The sequence below is a fragment of the Podarcis muralis genome, chromosome 9 (assembly GCF_964188315.1).
Source record: "Podarcis muralis chromosome 9, rPodMur119.hap1.1, whole genome shotgun sequence".
In the NCBI taxonomy this organism is placed as follows: Eukaryota; Metazoa; Chordata; class Lepidosauria; order Squamata; family Lacertidae; genus Podarcis; species Podarcis muralis.
The window spans coordinates 80,813,674-80,839,114 of NC_135663.1; the positions used below are offsets into that span (position 1 = coordinate 80,813,674).

Consider the following 25,441-nt stretch of genomic DNA (forward strand, 5'->3'; position numbering starts at 1 on the left):
GTGTTATGTATGATCTCAAGCAAATAATTGGTTTTGGGAGCAAGCAAACTTCATAAACTGATTTCTGATCCTAGTTTGTTTCCCTAAACCACAGGGAAACAAACTAGGATTATAGATAACTGCAATTGCAAGTTTGTTATAATGTGTTGTTATGAAGTTAGTAAACTGTATTGTTATGGCCGGATACCAAAGGAACTAAGCCTTCTCCCCGATTCTTCAGCACACTGAAACAATCACACAGATTTAGGCTTTCGAAGTGCCTTTCAGTTCTACGAGAGGGACAACCTATGAAAAATAAGCAGTAATTTGTGATGAGTAAATGAGACTGACATGAAATGTGATGTGGACAAGTCTGCACATACCCTATGTCATGGGTAGGCAACTAAGGCCCAGGGGCCAAATCTGGCCCAGTCGCCTTCTAAATTTGGCCTGCGGGCGGTCCAGGAATCAGCATGTTTTTACATGTGTAGAATGTGTGCTTTTATTTAAAATGCATCTCTGGGTTATTTGTGGGACATCGGAATTTGTTCTCTTCCCCCTCCAAATATAGTCCAGCCCCCCACAAGGTCTGAGGGACAGTGGACTGAAAAGTTTGCTGACCCCTGCCCTGTGTGCTTCCCCTCCCTCCTTGCTCCTGCATATTCACATTGCCTCCCTTCCTTGTTTGATCAAGCCATAGTTTGCTGTTGCAGCTGAACTGGGCAAAATGTGTAGCCATACTTTCCTTTCAAGCGAAGACCTGGAACAATGGCTTGAAGTGGCTAGAGGAGTGGGAACATTTGGTTTGATCTCATCCTTAAGCGCAGCAGAACAAGCTGTCCTATGGCAAGAGAACCCTGCATCACACATGGGTCCCTAACAGGCACCTGCCTGTTCTTCATTTTGAAAGCCTGTGGGGAAAGAGTCGCCCACAAACAATCGTAGCATCTTCCTGCCCATGCAGATGAGGGGCATAAAAAATGAGGACCTCTTCTTTCTTACCCAGTTTATAAAAACTTCCAGTTCACCTAGTCCTAGAGGCATTTCTTACCTTTCAATGCAAATAAGCAAGTGACTTTTTATTTACAAGCCAGCTGTAGATAATTTCCTGTATTAATGAGCTCCCCTCAATAGAACAGCCTGTCTTAATGTTGTTTTAAATCTTCAACCAGATCAAACTGACTGTTTCATGCCTATATCTTCAGTGGGCAGGAGAAACAAACTGTTCTGTACCTTACTCGAATATATATATATATATATATATATATATATATATATATATATATATATATTTCTAAAATGGAAGAAGTTTCAACCTACCGTGGGTTTGCATCAATAAAAGTCCTAAGCTCAGTTACTGCACTTCCAGGTTGCAGCAGAATTAAGATAAACCTTCATCTGTAAAACCTTGGGGAGGAACTACATTTTATAGATGGTTCTGATCTAGCTATGTTTGGTGTGTGGAAATTGCTGTGTACTTTCTTCCGCTCTTCTCATCTAAACCTATCCAGGCTGTTCTGGCTGGATCACAAGTGTCCCTAACAGGCGCCTGTCGTTATTCTTTGAGGTTTTCCATTAAAATGAACAGCTTGGGCTTCTGTCATCTTCATAGGTTTCCACCGAATTCTTTCTGCATCTTACTTGACTAGTTCTGAACACAGTACTCCGTATGAGATTTTGCTAGCACTTTCCAGTTCTTCTTGATATAAATTTGTTCTGGAGGCCCCGTAAAAGCTGTGGCCAGGTTGGGTTTAGGTTTGGCGCCACCTGGTGGTCAATAAGCAGCATTGCAAGCTTGCAAAAATAAACCAACCAAACAGGATGCTGCTGTCTTGGCTCCTTCCTTCTTCAGTTTTTTATTTTGCCTTGCAGAAAGCAGTCATTTATTCCTGTTCACCTTTTTCCCCAGGATGGTTAATTCCTTGTTCATTCTACCTCTCCTTGAATTTCTCTGTGGCTCTAGTTCCTTTACCTTCCGCATTACCACCCACATGGTCGCCACCTTCCACATTCCTTTATCATTTCCAGATGAACACTTTCGCCTTAGTTACAGATAGGTAGCCGTGTTGGTCTGCATGCACACGAAAGCTCATACCAAAAACTAACTTAGTTGGTCTTTAAGGTGCTACTGGAAGGAATTTTTTTTGTTTTGACTTTCGCCTTAGCTGAGAATTATTTTGGCAAGCTTGCAATATTGCCTGTTGACCGCCAGGTGGCGCCAAACCTAAACCCACCTTGGCGGCAACTTTTTCGGGATCCAGAAATAGCTTTCATTGTAAGTATAATGACCTTTTTTGATTATTGCTCTGTTCACAGAAGCACCGTCAGGTTTCTAAACCTTTTGGTGTGCGTTAAAAAAATAAACTTTATTATCAAATATGCAGAGTTTGTTTTGGAATATTCATTTTGTATGGCTTCTGTCTGTTGACCTTCAGTTCAACTTTCACTGTGGGTTTTACTGGTGCCTATCCAGTGGTGCTATATCCAGATGTTTAAATTAGCAGACAATCAATTCTGCAAGAAAGCATCACCTTTTGAAGTTCTCTCTTGACTGTGCAGCACAAATGGTAGCATTGCCTGCTTCATAAATACAAAAAAATGAATATTAGTTCTTTGTTTTCCATTTGTTAAGACTATTATTTGTATCTCCCTCATTCAATTTGACTGACCTAAAAAACCCCCAAAGCTCACCTCACCTCCTTTTTCAAAGGCTGCATTTTCAAAATTGAGAGTTTTGATAACTCATTTTGATATGGAACTCTAGTGCAGCCTGCTATCATTACTTCCTAAGCCCAATATTTTTTATTCTACTTCTGGGTATCCACAATTCTGAAATAATATAAAATAATTATGTTTATTCGGTGGGAACTAGTTTGAGTAGTACGTTTAACTAGGGTGACCCAGATGCAAAAAACCAAACCAAACCAGAGTTCTTGAGTGTGTGAGAGAGAAATTTGGATAATGCTGAGAAGCTGTGCTTGCTGGCATGCGCTCTTCTTCTCTACCACTACTAAAGCTGTAGCAGTTCTCTCTTCTTTTGCATAGGGTCACCCTAACTTTTAACAAAAATGCCAAAGAGCGTGTTGTAAATTAACGCTAGCTTCATTTTCAGAAGGACATAATAGGAGGTCCTTCTGTTTCAATGAGCAACTGAAAAGCATGCCTTCTGGGGAAGGCTGGGAAGGCTAAGAAATACAGTTTAATCTTCTTTATTCTTTGACAGGAGGAGGCAGGGCTCTGTGTTTGTTGCAGTAAACTGAATCATGATATTGACAAATTTCAAGCCTTCAGAGAGTCTTTCATGCGATGAGGAGTATTTTCGGTTTCTTTTTTTCCTAGGTGTTGGCAAAGGTGACGAGAAGTTTAACCCTGCTTCTTTCTGAGGACTCCAATAAAAGTTTTTAAAACTTTTATTTTAAAATAAGAGTTGTCCTTGCAGGACACTCATTAAAACAGGATGCACACCACTTAGACGAAAGCAGATAAGTTGTAGATACCGTATTTTTCGCTCTATAAGACGCACCAGACCACAAGACGCACCTAGTTTTTGGAGGAGGAAAACAAGAAAAAAAAATATTCTGAATCTCAGAAGCCAGAATAGCAAGAGGGATCGCTGCACAGTGAAAGCAGTAATCCCTCTTGCTGTTCTGGCTTCTGGGATAGCTGTGCAGCCTACATTCGCTCCATAAGACGCACACACATTTCTCCTCCTTTTTTAGGAAGGGAAAAGTGAGTCTTATATAGCAAAAAATACAGTAAATAGTTAGAAAATAAAAATGAAATGAAATTCAGTTAATATACGTTTTTTCAAACGTATATTAATAGTATATCATTTGGCTATTGAAGATTTTTGTTCTTTCCTTTTGTTCTTTGCTGGCTACCCCTCTTTCTTGCCTTCTACTACTACTATATGGGCAGTCTTCAGGAGTACTGCAGATCAACAACCAGAACTTGGCTGTTGCATTTCAACAAATCTTTTGGAGAGACCTGAGCAGGCATCCTGGACTTCCTTTGAAGTTCTTGCTGTAGCCAAAACAAGAATGCTTAAGAGGCAGAGGGCTTCTCAAGTTAGATTTTTTCAAGGTAAACTAGAAGTGGGTTGCCTCTACAGAATGCTAGCATGCCCTCCTTAGTTGAGTGTTCTTTTCTGAAATGAAAAAGCCTCACATACTTCAGCTTTTTCTCATGGGCTCACACCTTGATCAGAAGGAGAGTGGCACAACCTGGGATCTTACCACTTCCTTACTTTGCCATCTTAGAACATACTGTAGCTGGAGCTTCTCTTGTGCTCTTTGACAGCAACATCTATTTCTAATTATTATTATTATTATTATTATTATTATTATTATTATTATTATTATTATTATTATTATTTTATTACTGATACCCTGCCCATCTGGCTGGGTTTCCCCATCCAAGGTACTCAAGGTATGTGAACTCACTGTTTTTGTGTTTTCTACTTGCTCTCTGAGCAAAGCAAGTGGCACTCAACTTTCTTGTTTTAAAACAGTAGCCAGATGCTGTTGGACAGATGTGTACGATCATATCCATTTAGAGTTCTACCTAGACCCCTGTGACAATGCCCATCTGTGCTGGCTTACTTAAAAGAGTTTAAGCATGTGATTCCCTGGCTGAACTATATCATTTGGCTATTAGCTTTTCTTTGCCAACAAAGGTCCGTATAGTTAAAGCCATGGTTTTCCCAGTAGTGATGTATGGAAGTGAGAGCTGGACCATAAAGAAGGCTGATCGCCGAAGAATTGATGCTTTTGAATTGTGGTGCTGGAGGAGACTCTTGAGAGTCCCATGGACTGCAAGAAGATCAAACACATCCATTTTTAAGGAAATCAGACCTGAGTGCTCACTGGAAGGACAGATCGTGAAGCTGAGGCTCCATTACTTTGGCCACCTCATGAGAAGAGAAGACTCCCTGGAAAAGACCCTGATGCTGGGAAAGATGGAGGGCACAAGGAGAAGGGGGCGACAGAGGACGAGATGGTTGGATAGTGTTTTCGAGGTTACCAGCATGAGTTTGACCAAACTGCGGGAGGTAGTGGAGGACAGAGGTGCCTGGCGTGCTCTGGTCCATGGGGTCACGAAGAGTCGGACACGACTAAACGACTAAACAACAACAACATTAGCTTTTCTGGGTGTGTGGAGAGCACTTGTCAGGAGTAGACTGTGCCTTAAAAACCTTTAATTATACACCACAGCTTGTTCTTCTGGGGTCCAAAGACAACTCACTGTCAGCTGACATGTTGCAGGCATTCTGCTTATAACAGCTTGACTGTAGTTTGACTGATTGGTTTCTGTCAAGTAAATGGCAGCAGGGTTTTCATTAAAGGCTACTTCGAAATGTTTCCACACAGCATATTTGGATTTTAAATGTCTTGTTCTATAAGTACTGTAAAACCTGGATGGATTGTGACGTATTCAAGGAAATTGTTAACAGGCCTAGGATGTGCACCTCACATTCTTGTCTACTTTCATTGTACTAAATGTCTGTTAGAAGAACTCTGCTAGTATTAATTTTGAGGTTTTATGTGTTTGGGGTTTTTAGGTATAAGTTTCTGTGGTGGTGGTGAGATGAGCTTAAAAGACATTTATAGTTCCAATTTTCAGGTGGCTTCCTATGAACACTTGAAGTAATAAGGCCACTATGGGGTGGGTTGAATGATGGAGTGGGTAGGCACCCGTAATTGTTTGATGCATGAGATTTATGGGAAGACGGACCATAGCTTATCTCCTGATTCCATACAGATTTATAAGTTTCTCAAGATGTGGGGGGGGGGGGGTGACATGCCTTAACTCGGGAAACTGTGGTTTGTTTAAAGCTTTAAGCAAACCCAAGTTATGGCAAGTAATGACATCTGTCTTGGTTTAAACTCTAGTGAGAACAAACCAGAATTTGAAACCATAGTTTGTTCCTGGTTTATTCTTAATGACTGGGTTTTAATTACAATCAGATAATGGTTCTGTGAGTTCAGGCAGCATGGGGATTTGAGTCCATTTGTTTAAAAGCTTCCATCGCCTCTTGGCTGCGGAAGGGAGAGGCATGAAGAACATGAGCCCAAGACTTGTGCAAGCCTGTGCTTAAGAGTGTGCTGGCCCACTCCAGTCAGTCTTTGAATGCATTAATTACTGTGTCTGTTCCTCTCAAAGACCACAGAGCTTTCTTGTACAGCCTGCTAATGTCTTCCTTGCCCTCTGTAATCAGACTTGGGAATCATCAGGGTTAGCCCCACACAGGGCACAGTTTGGGTCTGCTGCCTTCTTTGCTTGTGTGGTGGAAGCCTCTGTGCAAGCGTGCCTTGGAAATATTCCCTAGTACGGTCCCAGTTTTGTTAGCTTGTAGAAGCAAAACTCTGTGGCATGTGGCTTGTTGATGCCTTGATAGCCCCTTCCTCAAGCATCTTGCCTTCCTCTGGGATCATTCCCTAGGAACTACGATCATGATTCCAATCTCCAAGGTAATCAGACACATAGAATATAACACTTTGGTACAGTTTCTTCAGATAGAAGATCAAAGCGTACTAATAATAGGCTAAAAATGGGAGCAGTTAATCAGATTATTGTGTAATTCAACTGAGAACTGGATGCAAATCATGCAGGCTCAGCTGGGCAGTCTTGTGTTTGCAATGGGGAGAATTAAAGAATGGCAAATGGCAAAAACGAAACAAAAAAAATTCTTGCTGGATCTGAGCAAGAGTCCATCTAGTTAGCCTTCTGTTTCCAGCAGTGACCAGCAGTGTCTTTCTAGGAAACATGCAAGCAAAAGCATGATTGTGAGAGCTATCTCCTGATGTTTATCCCCAAAATTAATTGTTGGAGGTGCACTGCCACTGAACATTCTGTTTTAGCTGTTATGGCTGGTTTCCATGGATGTAGCTATCCTCTACACATTCATCTAATTCTGTTTTTTTAAAAGATCTGTGCTAGTGGCTGGAAGATGAGTGATCTACTGGAGATGGGCCCATGCTCCTCATGCACATTCTCTCCACGATCAAGAACTCACCTCCAGAATGGGATTACAATATTGGGGAAAATGCTTTCTGTTTGTCTCCCTGCTCTCTCCCCCCCCCCCCATTCCAAATATTACCACATTGCTTTTGTTCTCTATTTTTGACTTGTAAGATTTTTAATGGAATTTGTGTTTGGTTCTTGTAAGCTATGCTAGCAACTCCAATCAAAAAGTGGGATACAAACCTAATAAATTGGAGTGCAGTTCAGTAATTCATTTATGTGTGGTAGCCTTTCAGGACTTTATGGAAACATCAGTTGGCCCCAGATGCTGTGGCCAGATTTTTGAGTAGCACAGACAGTATGTACTATAGAATTGCCAGACTTATAAGATCTTCATTGGTTACCTGTTTCTTTCTGGGCCCCATTCAAAATGATGCTTTTGATGTGTTCCCCCACCTCTCAAGGCCCTAGAAAGATTAGGTCCCACTCCTGAAAAATGTGCCTTGTGCCATATATTCATCTTTCTGTCCTGCACACCCTGAATGACCCAAGGAGGTTCTTATGCCCCTCATTTTGTGCGGCAGTTGGCTGTAAAATCAGGAGTCTTCTGGACAGGAGCCTTCAGAGTTGCCCAGACCTTGCCTTGTGGAGGTTGGTCTCTTCCTTTTACATTTTTGGTTTTTTTTAGCTTGTTATTTCGGAAAGCTTTTAGCTAAGGGAATTTTATAGGTGAACTTCTGTTTTAATCGTAGCCATATTCCCTTTCAAGGGACGTGGGTGGCGCTGTGGGTAAAAGCTTCAGCGCCTAGGACTTGCCGATTGAAAGGTCGGCGGTTCGAATCCCAGCGGCGGGGTGCGCTCCCGTCGTTCGGTCCCAGCGCCTGCCAACCTAGCAGTTCGAAAGCACCTTCGGGTGCAAGTAGATAAATAGGGACCGCTTACCAGCGGGAAGGTAAACGGCGTTCCGTGTGCTGCGCTGGCTCGCCAGATGCAGCTTTGTCACGCTGGCCACGTGACCTGGAAGTGTCTGCGGACAGCGCTGGCTCCCGGCCTATAGAGTGAGATGAGCGCACAACCCTAGAGTCTGTCAAGACTGGCCCGTATGGGCAGGGGTACCTTTACCTTTACCTTTATATTCCCTTTCAGATATAGTGAATTATTATTATTGTTTATTGGTTTCTTTTTTGGAAACTATTTTGGAGAAACAGTTGCAGAAACTTGAGAGGGAAATTTCACACAGAACACTTCTACACACCGTCTTGAGCAGCCCTCCTTCCATCGCATGTTCTCCCATAATGAGAGGGAGCTTGTCAAGTTGGGCTTTCAGACCCACCAGCAGTGGAGAAAGGACAGATGTCTTGCAAAGGTGGTGGAGCTCCCAGTAATAATAATAATTTATTATTTATACCCCGCCCATCTGGCTGGGTCCCCCCAGCCACTCTGAGCGGCTTCCAACAAAACACTAAAATACAATAACCTATTAAACATTAAAAGCTTCCCTAAACAGGGCTGCCTTCAGATGTCTTCTAAAAGTTTGGTAGTTGTTTTTCTCTTTGACATCTGGTGGGAGGGCGTTCCACAGGGCGGGTGCCACTGCCAAGAAGGCCCTCTGCCTGGTTCCCTATAACTTGGCTTTTGCAGTGAGGGAACCGCCAGAAGGCCCTCGGCGCTGGACCTCAGTGTCCGGGCATCCCTCAGTACAATCACAAGAGTGAAAGATCTTCAGTTAAGTCTCCCTCCTTTTCCTGAGCGCAACATCCACTCCATCATGGCGGAGCACATCTTGATGGGGGGAGGGTTTCCACAATTTTATGGCAGTTTCTCCAGAAGTTGCTGTTCACTGTGTATTTCCATAAAAACCATCCAAAATACATTTCAACCAGTTAGAAATTTTGCTTATCTACTTTGCCCTTTTAGGAAAGAATTATTATATGCTATTTTTGTTGAAGAGTTGCTAGGTTTATTTTTCTATTATTGATCCAAAAGTTTAACCCAGACACCCCCAACCTGTGGCCCTCCAGATGTTCTGGCCTACAACCACCACGATCCCTAGCTAACAGGACCAGTGGTCAGGGATGATGGGAATTGTAGTCCAAAACATCTGGAGGGCCGGAGGTTGGGGGTGCCTGGTTTAACCAGAAACTTTCTGGTGCATGCAAGGAGGGTGGAGTTTAGAGCTTTTAAGAGGAAGAAATTATTTCCCTATCTCAGTGTGTGAAGAAATTAGTGCATTTTCATGCATGGTACAATTACCAGTAAAAATGAAGCAGTGGCCACATTTTCTCTTGCCCCAACATGCCACTTGCTTAAAAGAATTTTCCCAGGCTTCAGTCGACACACAACTACCACAACTGGCAAAGTGGACACATTGGGAGTTTTTAATTTAGAGAAGAGTGAGGGAATGTGGCAACCAACCTGTCTGCCAATTGCTGCAGCTCAGTGATGACTGAAGTGGTGGGGGAAACTGCCTTAAAATCGGGGGGGGGGGGGGGGAGGATATGCTGCCGCCACTGCTTTTACTAATAAGCTCCCTGCCCCTGAAAACTTCATGACTTTCTCTGGCCCCCTGAGGAACTTGCCAACAATAATACCCTCTCAGGTTTTGCAGCAATTCTGGTGGGGGATGATGGAGGATTAGGGTTGGGGGGGGGCATCAGGTTGTGGGAGACTGGCCTAAACCATGGGTAGGCAACCTAAGGCCCCGGGGCCGGATCCGGCCCAGTCACCTTCTCAATCCGGCCCGCGGATGGTCTGGGAATCAGCATGTTTTTATGTGAGCAGAATGTGTCCGTTAATTTAAAATGCATCTCTGCCTTATTTGTGGGGCATAGGAATTCGTTCATTTCCCCCCCCCCAAAATATGGTCCAGCCCCCCACAAGGTCTGAGGGAAGGTGGACCGGCCCCCTGCTGAAAAAGTTTGCTGACCCCTGAAACAATCAGCAGAAGATTCTTAAAACGCTTCTTATATATTTTTACCTCTTGTTCGAGTAGTGACTCTGTCCTTGCTTCAGAATATTGATTTAGTTTGCACAGAGCCCTTTAATTTCTGTGCTTTCAAAAATATTCTTCCCTCTGGCTTCATTGCTTCTCTTCATACATTACCCAAATAACTAATGAGTCTATTAACTCCAGTTAGGCTTTGCTAATTGCAGCAAGATCAGGTTTTCACAAGTTAAGTTGTGAAACTTCATCATGCCCCAATTATCAAAGCCTATTTATTCCATAAGCTCAGGCATTGCTACAAATCAATTGTTCTATCTTAATATTTAGTCCTGTACTGAAAAACAGTAAAGCACTGGACATTCAAAACACAATTCAAGGAAATTTGGTAATGAAACTCTTTTTAGCAGTCTTAGATGTGTATTTTAGCCGTGAAATACTCTTAATGAGTCTAGATTATTAGGTAGACAAAATTGTATTATTTGCTTTCGTAAATTGTATTATTTTGCTTTTTATTATTTGCTTTATTGTATATACTTTCTAAGTTCCAGCATTCTAAAGGAAATTTCTCTTAATATATACATTTTGTTTTCAATTCTGCCTAGTACACATTTTTTCGGGCAAAACATTATTATTATTATTTATCAAATTCATGTACCTCCCTTAATCTAAAGATCACAGGGCAGTTTACAAGATAAAAACACAAAATGAAAACACAAAAAACCAATACATTCCCCCCCAAACACATTTAAAAGGCTATAGATTGTTTACTCAGTCAAAGTCTTGGTTGAAGAGGAACGGTTTCACCTGACACCTAAAGATACGCAATGAAGGTATCTCCCTGGGGAGAGCATTCTACAAATGGGGAGCCACCACAGAAAAGGCTTGTTCTGTGTTGCCGCCCTCTGGACCTCTCATGGAGGAAGGCATTCGGAAGATGATTGCAGGGTCTGAGTCAGTTCATATGGGGAGAGGCAGTCCGTGAGGTATTTAAGGATTTATAGTTAAGCCAGCACTTTGAATTGGGTCCAGAAACTAATTGGCAGCAAGTGTAGTCGGGCCAGGATCAGTTCCCAATGCTGCACCAGCTGAAGTTTCCAAAGTAAGCCTCAAGTGACCATAGTGGATCCAGGAATATCTCCAGGCTACGGACGTGCTCCTTCAGAGGGAGTGAAGCCCCAGTTCCCCCTCCTATCATGTTTTTTTGTATGTTGTTTCCACTATTGTATGCATTTATTTTAACATAGTACTGTATATGCATTTTTGTGCACACGACTTGGCTGGAAAATTGCATTGTAAAATTTGGAGGCGTGTGAATCTTGAAGGATGACTATTTCAGTTTGTGTACTGTTTCAAAATGAGTGAATTATGTATGTTTGCCTTTAAATGCAAACAGAATTGAATTTCTGCATCCTTAGACAATAGTAGGGACCTGGGTATCATTTGAGTATCCTGTGCACATGATTTCTGTCCAGCATTACTCCAACCCATTGCAACTGTGTACCTTGCCAATAATAATAATAATAATAATAATAATAATAATAATAATAATAATAATAATAATTTTATTATTTGTATTCAGCCGATCTGACTGGGTTGCCCCAGCCACTCTGGGCAGCTTTGAACCTTCTTGTTCTTTACTGCTTCAGAAGTGTTTCCTTCCCCTTCAGAGATAAGATTGCTGATATCTAGACAAAGGATCTTTTTGGTGGTGTTGCCCTAAGACTGGAAAGCTGTCTCTGAACACATTTATGTCTGCTGGCATTTAGGACACATGTTAGGTAGCTTTAACTGACTGCTGTTTTGTTGATGATTGATTTTTGATTTTCGTTTTTAACTGCTGTTGCTGCCTATGTCTAGTGGTATTAACTGTGTAACTTTTTATCTCAGGTTATGTTTTAGTCAGAAAGTAGCGCAGGAACGCATGCTCTGAAAAAGCATATGTTCCAGTACACGTTAAAACTGCACATGTTGACTTTCCATGGCGATGAGGAGGCAGGTGGAACTGGTCTCTCTGCATTTGATAACGTTAGAGTAAAAAAAGATTTTGAAAGATGGGGAAGAATGAAACTCTCACTGCTAGCAAGACTCTCTGCAATTAATATCTGAAGAAGTGTGCATGCACACGAAAGCTTATACCCAGAACAAACTTAGTTGGTCTCTAAGGTGCTACTGGACAATTTGTTTATTTTTTTATATATTTCAATTACGTCAGACCAACACGGCTATCTACCTGAATCTGCAATTGATATGAAAGTTTTGCCTAAAATGTTGTTTCTGTTTCAGACAATTCCGATAATAAGCAATACAGGATTCTTCAAACAATGGCAAAAGTATCTCTCAAGGTTTATCTGGCAAGGGAAGAAGCCCAGAATTAAGTATAAAATATTAGCAGATATTAAAGAAAGAGGTGCATTCACACTGCCAGATTTAAGACTATATTTTGGAGCATCCTTTGTGTTGATTAAAAGAATGGAATTCATTGCCATATGCTAGACTATTTGATCTGGAAGGATAAAGGATATGACAGAAGATTTGGATGTCTCGCATATTTATAGTATGATAAAACAAAAGTCCAAAAATGGTTTCTGAATCATGTTGTAAGGAAAGGTTTGTATGGTGTATAGATGAGATATAAGAATTTGCTTGAAAGAACACCTTTGTGATTATTCCCTACTGAAGCAAGTTCACAAAAGAAAAGAAACATGGAAATGAAATGGGAAACCTATAGAGATGTATTAATTTATGTGAATTCCTCTTTGAAGCTTAAAAAGTTAGAGGATGTTAAGGACTGGATACAAAATTGGCTTCAATATTACCAGGTTAATGAACTATTTAAGAAACTATACACCAAATAAGCTAGCCAAAATATATAAAACTAAGTCAGGTATGTGTTGGAACAGCAAAATGACAGAAGGAACATTTTTTCATATGTGGTGGACTTGCAAAAAAAGCTAAGGACTATTGGGAAATGATATATAATGGGATTAAAACTATGTTTAAATTGATGATTCCCAAGAAATCCAAAGTGTTTATTTTAGACATTATAGATAATGATGTACCAAAAGAGTTGGTTAACTTATTTATGTATCAAACGACAGCAGTTATGAGTACTGTATGCTCATAGATTGAAAGAAGGAGAGGTTCCAACAAAGGAAGAATGGCTTTTGAAAGTGATGGTGCAGTATGCGGAACTGGCGCGATTAACAGCAGAGATTAGAGATCAAAATGATGAAAAATTCCTTGAGGACTGGAAACTTTTTATTGATTATTACAAAAACTACTATAGTGAGATGAAAATGCAAGCATTTGAATGAAATATGAGCAACTGCGTGAATTAAGAGAAATAGGTTAAATTGAATGTATTGAATAGTATAGGCGGAATATGCAGCATTTAAGGGTAAATATGGAAACAATGGAAGGGGAGGACGGGAAGTCAATTGATAAAGTAATTTATGGTTTATGTTAGTGTTTTTTTCTTTGTGAAAAATTAATAAATTCAATTTTAAAAACAGGAATTGCTGATGGAGGGCTTGGGAGGGAAGGAGCCTGTGTGGTCTGGGTTTCTACTGGAAACCTGCTGGGAGCTAGTGATGGCTATCCCACAGATCAGACGGAGAAGCAGGAGGAGCTAGGCTTTAGCATTCCATCCTTTCCAGTTGCCACTCTGAAAGCAAACTGTGGTGGAATCTACACACACATAAAAAAACGCTGTGAAAATGCTTTTTTAAAAAAATGTTTTGAAAAACATATTGGATTTGCCATAGTTCACCATTGCCATCTAGTGTCACGTTTGTATATTACACTTTACAGCACACTTAAAACGCTTTATTTGCAGCTGTATAGCTGAGTCCTGTGTCTCTGTTTTGTCATCTCTCTCCCTCTCCCCCTTCTGAGTGAAAGCCATTAGCACTGACACAGGCATGTAATGTGCCAGTCCACCCTCGCTATACTGCGTGACAAGGGCAGCAAGACCTCCTTTTTCAGGGCGTAAGGTAACCCCTAAGGCCAGCAGAGGAGGATTGCATCTCCAGTTTAAGCAACTAAGATTGTCCAAAGCACAAGGCAAAAGATGAATACCACATTTGATTGATTACTTGGTCCAGGCTAGCAAATGCTGTACCCTATGGGACTCCAGGATGAAGTAACTGTAGCTTTTTGGAAACGCACAGTCTTAAAACATCAGGAATATTTGTCATCAGGAACTAAACAGCAGAGCACCTTGCATCTGGGAGAAGATTGCTGCACTTCATATTAATAGGGTGACCTTGTGCTATTATGCAGGTGGTATTTAAAATATACATTTTGAGCTACAAATTCATACAGATTAAATGCATCCTTTCTGGAAGTATGCCCATAGTATTAATGGCAGATGCTATCTCTAGGTTCCATCAAATTTTATTTTGAGGAGAGTGGTTTTTAATGCAAAGCTTTTGCTTCCTATTATTGGATTTGACGTCCCCGTTGTGCCAGTGGGGAGAATGCTTAAGCCTGGTCATAACTCAAAAATTACACTCTATACAGCTTTGGAATTTTTTCCAGAGTAGCATCATGTCACTGGTCTTTAAAAGTAGTTTATATGTGTGTGACTCTGTGAAGGCAAACATGGGTAATTTATAGGCTGTGTGTGACTTGAATCCTGTAGTGCTTTTGTATGCCAGGCAGTCTTTTGGTAGAGTATACCAGCTTACAGTTCCAAGTTGCACATGAGGAACTTCAAATGTCACAGTAAGAATGCTTTCATTTTTCACATGTGTGTGCTTTAACACCTTTTGTCTGCTTGTAAAATAGAAGAGCAAGTTGGGATCTAACTGCAGATGACTCTGGGTGACTTGCCGCATATTGGTAAAGTTTTCTTGCTCCCAATAGTCAACAAGTTTGAGTGAAAAAAGGATGTTATCTGCCCTGGGCTGGTGTTGTGATAATCATTTATCTTTCAGCTTCAGTCTTCCCGGCCTATAAAATAGGAGCATTAATTATTGCCTTTGGACAGGCCTTTGTGCAGTTTTCAAATTTTGTGTTCAGATCCCCTATCTGTAGTAATTCAGATCTAGATTTGTACTCCTGTGTACAGGTTATCTTTTTCTTTCTACGAAAAGCAGCTTGCATTCAAAGTGCTGAAGGAAATGCTTTGACTACAAACTGCTTGATTGAAAAATGAAACTTTTTTTTCCTTTCAAGGGGAAGCAGTTTATGTCCAAAGTGCTGGAGGAAGCACTCAGAGGCCACCACTTTGTCCAGCCCCCTTGGCTCCACTGGGAACATTCTAGTGCAGCCAATTCCAGCTAATTGTCAGACTGTGCAGGGCTTATACTAAACGACCAATCACATCAAATCAAACCAAATTACATAAATTCCAAATTACACAGCCGAATTTTAATTTTTTGTTGGGGGTACCCATATTTCAAGTTCCGAAGGGGATCCAATCAACTTCTTGCTTCTTGCTGCTGTTTTAATGTCCACAAATCTAACCATATGATGTTCACAGTACTATCCAGTCCTTTCTTATTGTTTTTCCACATCTCTTGTTGTTATTTTCACATATTTTTCCTTTCTCTTTGTGACCTCTGATAGTCTCCACAAGCTGATTAAAACAGTTTGTAATCCTGCGTGGATTTTTTTTTTTTATCCAGTAGCCATTTCCAGACGTTTTCCATATAACATCACTTCCATACCAAAACAGTCTTAGCGTCATTAATCTTCACCAATCTGCCTCCTTTCTCAAACCTCTGAGGAGATTCACCAGGAATGCAGTCTGAAAACAAGTCCGTTCCTCCTCCCGGCTATAAATCCTTTGGCAAGATGGTGACTCTGAATTAATTGCTGCGCCATTCCAAAAGCTCTTATTGCTTCTCGATCTCCATAAAGCATACTTTTGGTTAAAGTTTATCTCCACACAGACCTTAATCATCCTGCTTGGGTCAGTTAAACCGATGGTTCTAATGAGGAGGGGTTCTTGGTAAATCACATAGAAGGAAAGTAAAAAAGGTTCCCGCCCCCATTCAGTCCCGTTGCCGATATACCCAGCCTTTGGTGTATCTTCATCGTAAAATATTCCTGTTGCTCCAACCCGTTGTCTTCTTTCGCAGAGGTCACTTAAATTAGCAGACTTCACTCCTCTTCTTCACTTGAAATATGTGCATTTGCTTCTTTTGTAATTAATTATTCCAAATTGCTGCAGCTAGTGTGCGATCAGAGACAGCGTCCAGGAGAGCCGAGGTCCACACGGGGGCATTCTGCCTAGGGCCCTCACCCCCTTCTTTCGAATTAGGGGGTGATTTATGGGCACAGCAGGCAAGGACAGTGTTCCCCATTTCCTTGGGGCAACAAGGGAGGCTGCCTACTTCCATAACAGCCTCTTAATTACCCCGTGTGGGTCGGAGAGATGGTATTGTCGGCCATCTTCCAATGCGCCCCTAGTGGCCCCCTGTGCAGGGCTTATACTCAACCAGTTTATTGACAATTCAGATCTCTCTGCAAGGCACAATCCCTGTGTCATCTGAACCCCGGGAACAATGGGTGGTGAGAGAACATGCCAGCATCAAACTATAGCTTCAGCACCTGTCTTATTCTCATTTACCATTTAGAGAAACCATAGTTCCCTGAATTTGATGTCAGAGAACAGTGGCCTGTTTAAAAATGGAAACAAATGCTGTTAAGGTAGAAACACAAAACCTCAAAGTTTGTTTTAGGTCATTGATATATTGTATTGGAAAACTGATGTTTGCTGTCTGAAATGAGCCAAAGTAAATTCAGTTAGTGGACATTCAATGACAGTTGTCCTCAAATGTATAAATACAGGCAATCCTTGTTTTGCCCAGGAGTTCTGCTTCAGATCCCTGTACGCATCAGCGGAGCATGCCTAACACTGTTAGAAAGTCATATATAGAGCACACCTTACAGTCTTGCAGTCTTACAGTCACCAAAACAGAAGGTCTAGTTGCCATTTTTGTAGCTCTAAAGTCTTATTTTTCAAATGATGGGCTGTTTGTGATTGATTATCAGTTAAACGTCTGGCTAGTTCAGATGACAACTTTGAGCTAGGTTAAGAACCTTGAGAACTTAAAGATTTTATATATATATATAGCCTATTCCTACAGGATGTGGTATTGGTATGTGAAAACATTCAAGATCCAGTGATCCGCAGGCATGCACCTCCAGATGGCGGAGATGTCAGGCGTCATCCTAGCGCCCAGATGTCTACACTTGGTTGCAGGTGGCCGATAGCCAGGTGCAAAATATGCCTGTCTGATTTCAAACACTGCTTGCCATGTAGAAATTGCTATGTATAAATTCTCAGTCAAAGATTTTCTAGCTCAGACATGTGGCAGAACAACTAATAAACAAATATGGAAGACTGTAGATTAGCAGCATTTGAAACTCTTGACTGAAAACCAACCCAACAAAATTAATAACTAATGTTTACGCAATTCTTTCTGAAGTTAAATTTACTTATACACAGCCCACATATAAGACGAAATGGGAGACAGACTTGATAAAACAAAGTTCTAATATCCAGCATGTGGAATGAGCTTGGATGTCTAATAACATTCCTAGATCTTTGATGAGCTGTAGTCTGAAAACATATTTCTTCCAAGGCAATCTGTCAGTGGTACAGGGGCACCATCTCCTTGGGGTTCAGCCCTTTTGGGGCCCCCAATATTTTTTTGGGAGTCCAAAGAGCTCCCGAGGAGGCCAAGCCCAGAGCCGAGCGTGAGGCAGTGGAGGTGGCAGGAGCAGGAGAAGTCAAGGCCATTGAAGCTCTGCTGCTGCTGCTGCTGCTGCTGCTGCTGCTGCTGCTGCTGCTGCTGCGCCTAGAAGCAATTGCAACTCTTTTCGTGACAGCCAGGATTTACATTGCTCAATACTGAAAGACTGAGGCGATTCCCACCCCCCACCCCATTTGAAAAAGTGGCTAGATAAAATATGGCCAGTGCATTAAAACGACACAAAAGAAGTCAAACCAGCAAGAGAACATGTTCTCAGAATGAAAAGGTTGGAGATAACACCCACCCTTACAACTAATGTTCAACTGTTTGGGTTATCACTGTTACTACTTTTGGTTTGGTTCCAAGGCACCTCTCTTTACTGGTTTCCCAGCCCTCCCCCGTGTGTGTGTTGTATCTAATTAGCCTAGTGTAGTTTCTAATGGATGGCATCAGGTGGTTGAGTGTGTGGTCACATCTGATGAAATTGGTTGGTTTTCTTCCCATTTGCTTTCAACCTTTTATTGTTTAGATAACCCCTCCCCACCTAAAAAGAAACGCAGTGATAAGACAGCACCGAAATGTCTGAACTATATGACAACACAAGCTTTACTCTGAGCTTTTTATTTTATTTTTTAAAAATGGTTTTCCAGCTCTATTTCCTCCTATACCTTCTAGATTAATCCGGGGATGTATTTTTCCTAGTTCTGTTCGGATATGAATGGTATCTATAACATGGGCTCTGTAATGGAAGACATCTAAGCACCCTTTTGCCACTTCAGGGGTATCCCTGTGAAATGCTTTTCTCTCTTCTGGCAAGGAGTGTCTCTCACTGACAGCTGCCTAGTAGTGGGTCTGTGCCCGAAGGTGGCTGTTGAAGGGTTTGGAGGCTGCTGGATTTGGATGCTCTGCTCTCCAACAGCTTATCCAGGAGCAGAGAACTTAAGAGCTGGGGAGCAATGCTTGAAGAGATGTTAGGGTTGGTTGGGATGTGAGGGTTAGGTCTCTGTGGACAGCATGGAGAGGGCGCTTTCTTGCGGAGGAGGCAAGGCTTCTGGAATGGATGAGAACAGTTGCATGGGTTACTATACTGGCTCATACTTTCCCACTTTTAAAGCCTACCCCTCCCTTCTCTCTTAGTCTAAATCTTCCAACTGTGAGAGCTTTATCTGGAAATTCTTTTAAAATTAAATATTGAAATACCAGTATTTGGGGACAGAATTGGTCAAGAACCTCTGTAAAACATTATTTTCTCCAGGGTGAAAAGTACACGTGGCTGTGCTGGAACTTGACTTCAAGTTTTCTATCCAGCTTTTAGGGAGACTAAATAAGACTGAAATACTTGCTGTGCTCCCCTAACTTCCAGGGGCACTTTTCATTGAAAAGATGCACAATGTCTGCTTTCCTAATGACATTTTCTGCTGTGCTTCCAGATGTGAATGGAGCTTTGTTTATCTCTGGAAATCTACTCATCTATTAAATGAAAAGGGCAGCACAACTTCGCAGCGGCACAATGGGCTTCAAAGGTGTTCCACTTTAGTGATGGTGGATGTATCCTATGACTAATGGAATCTTTCTGCAGCATTAGGTGAGATGCCTGAAGCCAAGGTCACCACTATGGTGCAAAGGTATGGTAATCTATGCGTCTTAATGGAGTTGGGTCTACTGGGGCCAGTAATAGTGGGCTTCATTTAAAATAATAATAATCTTGGGTCATTTTCTGGAATTCTGGTTCACTCTTCTGGTATCTGAAGCACCCTTTGGACTGTGCTAGCCAAGTTTGCAAATCACACTGTTAATTGCTTAAAGCAGGGATGTCCAACTTCCCAGAGACTGTGATCTACTCTCACTATAAAAACCCTGGCAGTGATCTACCCATTGGATAGACCAAAGTTGTTGAGCTTTTCTGGGGGAGGAAGATCAAAAGTTGTTGATCTACTTTGGGGGAGGCTTCAGCAAAGTTGTTGAGCCCCCCTCCCCCCACTAGTATGCAGGGGAAGCAAACTGCAGTCTCTGGCATTGTGTTGTATCTGAACCCAGGGACATGGTTTGCTTGTTTCTTCTTCGGTTAAACAGACTGCAGCTTCTTGGCTACCAATCTTGGTTTGTTGGGAGTGAAACCCCCGCTTTGGATGTAATGCTAAGCCTAGGAATCATTCCTTGTTTCCTCCCAGTGTGAGCCAGCAGGAGCAAAGCAGTGTTCTGCCATGTGCGGCAAGCCATGTGACCTCCAAATGCATGCCTTGTGACTTTTGTGGCAGAGTCATGGAAAAGAGATAAAAGGAATCGAGTTTCCACTTCTTTGGCACTCTCAGAATGGTGTGAATTTGCTATCCTAACTGCAAATTTCAGATCTGAATTTGAACGGGTCTTGATGTGTCAGGCTTGGCAAAGTCATCCTCTTAAGGATCAATCTTGGATGCCTTGAAAGGTCTTAAGACTGTCATTGTCTGCAAGTGTGTGTGTGTGTGTGTGTGTGTGTGTGTGTGTGTGTGTATTTAAATTTCAGGAATTTACACACATTCCCTCCCAATATTTATCCCAGGATGGTTTGTCAAGCAGGGATTATAGCTCAGTGGTGCATCATGTGCTTTGCACACAATTCTAGGTTCGATCCCTGTATCTCCCAGTTTCAAAAGGACCAGGTAGTTGATGATGGGGCAGATTTTTGTCCAGCTCTGCAAAGAGCTACTGCTAGTCAGAGAAGGCAATAATAGTGCAGTCTGACCTGATGGAAGAGAGCTTTCAGGGTCCCTAGGGATTTCATTTTGTATCTTCCTTGACAAGTGTGAGCTGGAAATCTCAAAGCAGTGACTGTGACTGTGGTTGTTCTTCCTGCCCAATATGACCAAGCACTGCAGAACTGGGAGGGAACGACTCTATGGAGCCGGAGTGCCATGGAAAGTGGTCTTATCTAAAGCCACTTCATATGCAACAGCACCCACTTCTGTCTTCACTGCATATCAACTGCATCTCTTGTGTGACGATAGAAGGAATTTGGGGTGGCTGAAAATGCAGTTAAAAATGTTCTCCCTGAAGCGAGTTGCAGGCCCAGATGTCGTGTTTGTCACCTCCCCGCTTCTCCAAACACAGCTGCCTTTCCACCAACACATGGTGGAAACACAAGGATCCATCCTTGCTTTAATGTTTACTTAGCCCTTAGTCATAGAATCATGGAATCGTAGAGTTGGAAGGGACCCCCAAGGCTCATCTAGTCCAACCCCCTGCAATGCAGGAATCTCAGCTAAAGCATCCAGGACAGGTGGCCACCCAACCTCTGCTTAAAAACCTCCATGGAAGGAAAGTCCACCACCTCCTGAGGTCTGTATACTGCATTTCCAGAAGGAAGCTAAGTCTGTCAAATAATTAATCAGGAGCTACAATTTGACATTTCATCAATTTTGTGTGTGGAAAAGGTAGAGACCACATTTGAGAGGGTATTTCTTTCTCTTTTGAAATGGCTCGCATTTCGAAATGATTTTCCTTTGTCTTGTCACATGAAATTTTATACACACTTTCCAGGAGTATAAATAAAGGAGTATTAATAAATATCTGCTGGATCTCCAACTTGATGTCTTTATTCTCCCAATTAGATTAATTTTTCCTGAGAAATTATTTCTTTCTATTTGACTTAGGATTGGGCTTTGTTGGGTTTTCAACATTGCAATGTATCACCACCCAAACATCAGTCGGTGAGCATGGGGTGAAACTGACTCAGCTCTCACCACGGCAGCTGAGGCGCTTTCACCCCAGTGCCTTGCGGGTCTCCTGCCCCCAGCTGAGCGAGCCCCACATGATCAGCAGGGACCTGGGGCTCTTTTGCAAGACTCAGCCGGGCAGTGGGAGGGCTCCCCTCCCCCAGCTGAGCGAGCCCCGACGTCCCTGCCAGCCACACGCGAGCAGCAGGGACCCCATGAGGAGCACTGGGCCCGGCGGCAGCAGCAGAGAAACCAGTGACCTAAATAGGGTGGTTTGGGGAAACTGGCCTGTGGGCTCAGAGGTGTCCTACCCTGATTATAAGGAAACAACTCTCTTCTTCCTAACCCTTGGTAAAGCAGCGAAACTGTTTTTTTAGCTGAACCATCTTGTTGCTATGTTGCGGAAAGTAAAAAAGCAAGCTTCTAAGTTCTAGAAAGCTAAAATCACAGAAATACGATTGTTTCAGGGAACCTGAATAAGTCCATGCATACAACTGGCCCTCTGCAACCTGCTCCTTTCAAAAATAGAACTATGTTCAGTGTTAGAAAAACTATCGGTAGTTAAAAGACCTCGGCCCAGAAGGTATAAAAAGTACACCTCCCACTCTTCCCCCAGTTTTCACTGAATGCATTTCTACTGATGAGCACACAAGGGAGTGAGATGGTGTCGTCAAAATTCTTCTTGCACTCTGTAAGCAGCCAGATACAGATGAGCATTCCAGAACTTTTGTTACCCAAATGGTTCTGGCATTCCAAAGTTCTTTCCAAATAAAGACTACGGTGTTTGCATTTCGGCTGGACTGTGTGCAGTTACCTCTGCAGTTGCATCACAGAAAGGGCTACACTTTGCTGAATCATAATAACTGCCAGCCCAACTTCACAAGCTTGAGCCACAATCTTGACTTAAAGCAAAGCATGCTTTATATATTAAAGAGGGGAACCACAAGACTCCTGAGGACATCAGCTCCGATCAGTTTGGCCACAAAGCTTAGAAGATGTGCAGACAAGAAGCCTGTATGTAAAAATGTCTGGATTGTATCCCATCTTGGCTCTCCCCACCCTCCTCCCTTTAAAAAACAAACGAAAACCCCACTTCACTGAGAAATGAAAGGATCCACGAAGGTCACATTTTACATGCTGCTGAAATATGCAGACCTTTCAGTGTCCCTAGAAGTAAAATATGTATATAGTAATGTAAGTATATTTTTGTACTCACACAGAAGTGTTGATTCTGCTCCTGTGTCCCTCATAGGCGGAGGTGGAGAATGCCAATCACTTGTTCAGGAGGTCAACGAAACATTCTCCTCTGTATAAAGTGCTGACCAGGGCATGTGGTGAAGAGACCGTGCAGAAGAGAATATTAGCTGCATCGGTTCCTTTTCAGGCACATCCTCATGGCAGCTTTTGTACCAGGTCCCTCCCCTTTTCATTGTCAGGGAGGGATCTGCGTTTCCCAGCATTGCCTGTGCAAACAAAAGATAAGGGCAGAAAACCCACTTGCTCCTGATAGTTGAACCTCCCTTGACTTTCATTGTAGGTGCTGTATATCAAAGACATATGAATGGATCATCTCTCAACTCAGCAAGCAATTTGTAAATTGCTTACTCCTCTTACCGTGTTTTTGGCCCTGCAAGGGCTTTCTTTTTCTTCTTCTCCTTCTCCCTCTCTGCCTCTTCCTTCTTGGTTTTCCTTCTTTTCACAGTTCTCCCCTTTCTGTGTTGTCACTGCCTGTGCCCTTTCACCTACGGGCACGTGGACTCTGCGCCTTCCCAGCCATCAGTGAGTTTTATAGAGTTTGTAAAAGAACCTTTTCGAGTTGTTGTTCCTCCCTCTCTGTGCGGGTGGTGTGTTTGGGTGTGCATGTGCGGAATGACAATGCTCTTGCTTTACATCTATGAGCAGCTGCAGAGCATGGCAATAAATCTGGCATCATTTCTTTGTACTGCTCTGGTTTGAAGCACCTGTTGTCTCAGTCTAAACACTTTTATTTGGATAAGCATATTTCTCGTGTGTGTGTCTGTTTCTCTTATGTGGCGAGTGTCAGCCAGACTTTGACATCACTGCTGCTAGGAGTCTCCATACACTTGCTTCACTTACCTAGTTTCTCTCTTTGGCGGATGGACTGTAGCTGAGTAGTGGAATGTGAGGTCCCAGAGGCTCAAAGCAGAGCAAACTGGGCACCAGCGTTCAGGGGGAATTTTTTCCCCCCTTTTGAAAGTGTTACTTTAGCAGGCACACACTAGATTACACAAAGTGAACCCTGTACCTCATGAAGCAGAGGCATGGCTTTATCTGGGGGACACTTGCGCTGAAAAACCACACACCACAGTTCTTGGGGTTAACTGTAGTTCTCAGACTAAATGTTTGAGAGCCCACTAAAACTGTAAGGTGGGAAGTAATCTGGAGAACCTGAAGTTTGAGCCTTATTGCCTTGGTTTCCAAATAGGTGGTTGATACTCTCAAATGATGAAAACAGTGACTTGGGCAATGGGAGGTGCAAGTAACAGGTATTTGAGATGTGATTTAATTAATTAAAAATGAGTAGTCTCATCAGAGAGTTCTTGTTTATCCCTACTGACCACTAAAATCTGTGGCTCTAATCACATTCCCACTGTCCTTTGGTCAACCTAGGCTTAGTTCACCAGAGGTCTTGTCAATGCTTCAACACACATCCAGTTCACAGGCCTGAAGTTTTGTGCACCTGTGGTCAAGTTATGAGTTGAATGAATCTTGGGCTCTTCAAATTGCAGGTGCCAATGTGTTCTGGTTAGATGTCATTGTTTACTCTCCTTCCCTTGCAAAAAGTAAGGGACCTATATGGCAGTGGCTGCTGAATTTCGAAGTCTTCTGCCTGTTAAAATGAAAAAAAAAAAAAAATTCTTGCTTGGGTTTAGAAGGGGCTGCATCCATCATCATCATCATCATTCTGCCCATCTTACTGGGTTGCCCCAGCCACTCTGGGCGGCTTCCAGCAAATTAAAACACAGTAAGACAGCAAACAGGGATGTGGGTGGCGCTGTGTTCTAAACCACTGAGCCTAGGGCTTGCCGATCTGAAGGTCAGCGGTTCGAATCCCCGCAACGGGGTGAGCTCCCGTTGCTCGGTCCAACCTAGCAGTTCAAAAACACGTCAAAGTGCAAGTAGATAAATAGGTACCACTGCAGCAGGAAGGAAAATGGCGTTCTGTGCGCTCTGGTTTCTGTCACGGTGTTCTGTTGCGCCAGAAGCGGTTTCTGTGTGCTGCTCTGGTTTCACCAGAAGCGGCTTAGTCATGCTGGCCACATGACCTGGAAAAACTGTCTACGGAAGCGGATAAACGCCAGCTCCCTCAACCTTTTAAGCAAGATGATCACTGCAACCCCAGAGTCGTTCGCGACTGAACTTAACTGTCAGGATTCCTTTACCTTTACCTTTTTAAGACAGCAAACACTAACAACTTCTCAATACAGGTCTGTCTTCTAAAAGTCTAAAACTCAGATAGCTGTTTATTTCCTTGATGGGAGGGTGTTCCACAGGGCAGATGCGACTACCGAGAAGACTACCCTTTGCCTGGTTCCCTATAGTTTCACTTCTTGCATTGAGGGAACAGCCAGAAGGCCCTCAGAGCTGGATCTCAGTGTCTGGGCTGAACAATGGCCTTTGGTTGGTTTTCTGTTGCTCGTGTAGTTCTATAATTTTACAGTTCTGTATTGATAGCTTTCTTTTATATCTTGTTCACTGCTTTGAGCACTTGAAAGGCAGTTGGTAAATATCTAAACAAGTTCAATCCAAGAGGCCGAGGAGGAGAGGAATTAATTTTAGATTTAAAAAAGGCTTCAGGGGCGTCATGCCTTTCTTCAACATTTTTTCTTAAAGGAACAAAAGCGCACACTGGATTTATTATTTTACTGCCAAATGTAAGGGAAAGATAACTATACATGCTGTAAATCAGACACATGGCGGACTCTATTTTCTTTAGTACCTTCTTCCCCAGATTAATATAGTTTATTGGTCTGCCTCAATTCAGCCTAGTTTGATCATGTTATTGTAGCTAGTTAGGTCCACCCAACTGAAAGGGTGTACTACTTCTTAATATTTTGCAGTTCCCTCCAGGCCTGTTAAGATTGATGGGGGGTAAAAATGGATTGGTTGAGAGCCAATACTGAAGCTCAGTC

At 42.4% G+C, this 25,441-nt stretch overlaps 2 protein-coding genes across 11 annotated transcripts in view; one reads left to right on the forward strand and one right to left on the reverse strand.

Moving 5' to 3' along the window:
- The window catches only part of NRG4 (neuregulin 4), a 76,261-nt gene extending 53,170 nt beyond the window's left edge, over nt 1-23,091 (reverse strand). For 3 of the 5 annotated variants that reach the window (XM_028743068.2, XM_077934562.1, XM_028743061.2), the window contains exons 1-2: nt 22,902-23,072; nt 22,504-22,750 (exon numbers count right to left, since the gene is read on the reverse strand). Coding sequence is in view for 1 of the 5 variants with exons in the window: in XM_077934560.1 (XP_077790686.1) it covers nt 22,504-22,537 (34 nt within the window). In the remaining 4 variants the exon portion in view is untranslated. Of the gene's footprint in view, nt 1-22,503; nt 22,751-22,901 lie in introns of all 5 variants that reach the window. The other 2 variants (XM_077934560.1, XM_077934563.1) reach the window with 2 other exon arrangements.
- TMEM266 (transmembrane protein 266) overlaps nt 1-25,441 on the forward strand; it is a 104,964-nt gene that overhangs the window by 13,710 nt on the left and 65,813 nt on the right. For 4 of the 6 annotated variants that reach the window (XM_028743055.2, XM_028743058.2, XM_028743051.2 and 1 more), the window contains exon 2: nt 19,023-19,217. In XM_028743055.2, coding sequence (XP_028598888.1) covers nt 19,183-19,217 — 35 coding nt within the window. In that variant the 5' untranslated portion in view covers nt 19,023-19,182. The remainder of the gene's footprint in view (nt 1-19,022; nt 19,218-25,441) is intronic. The other 2 variants (XM_028743052.2, XM_028743057.2) reach the window with 1 other exon arrangement.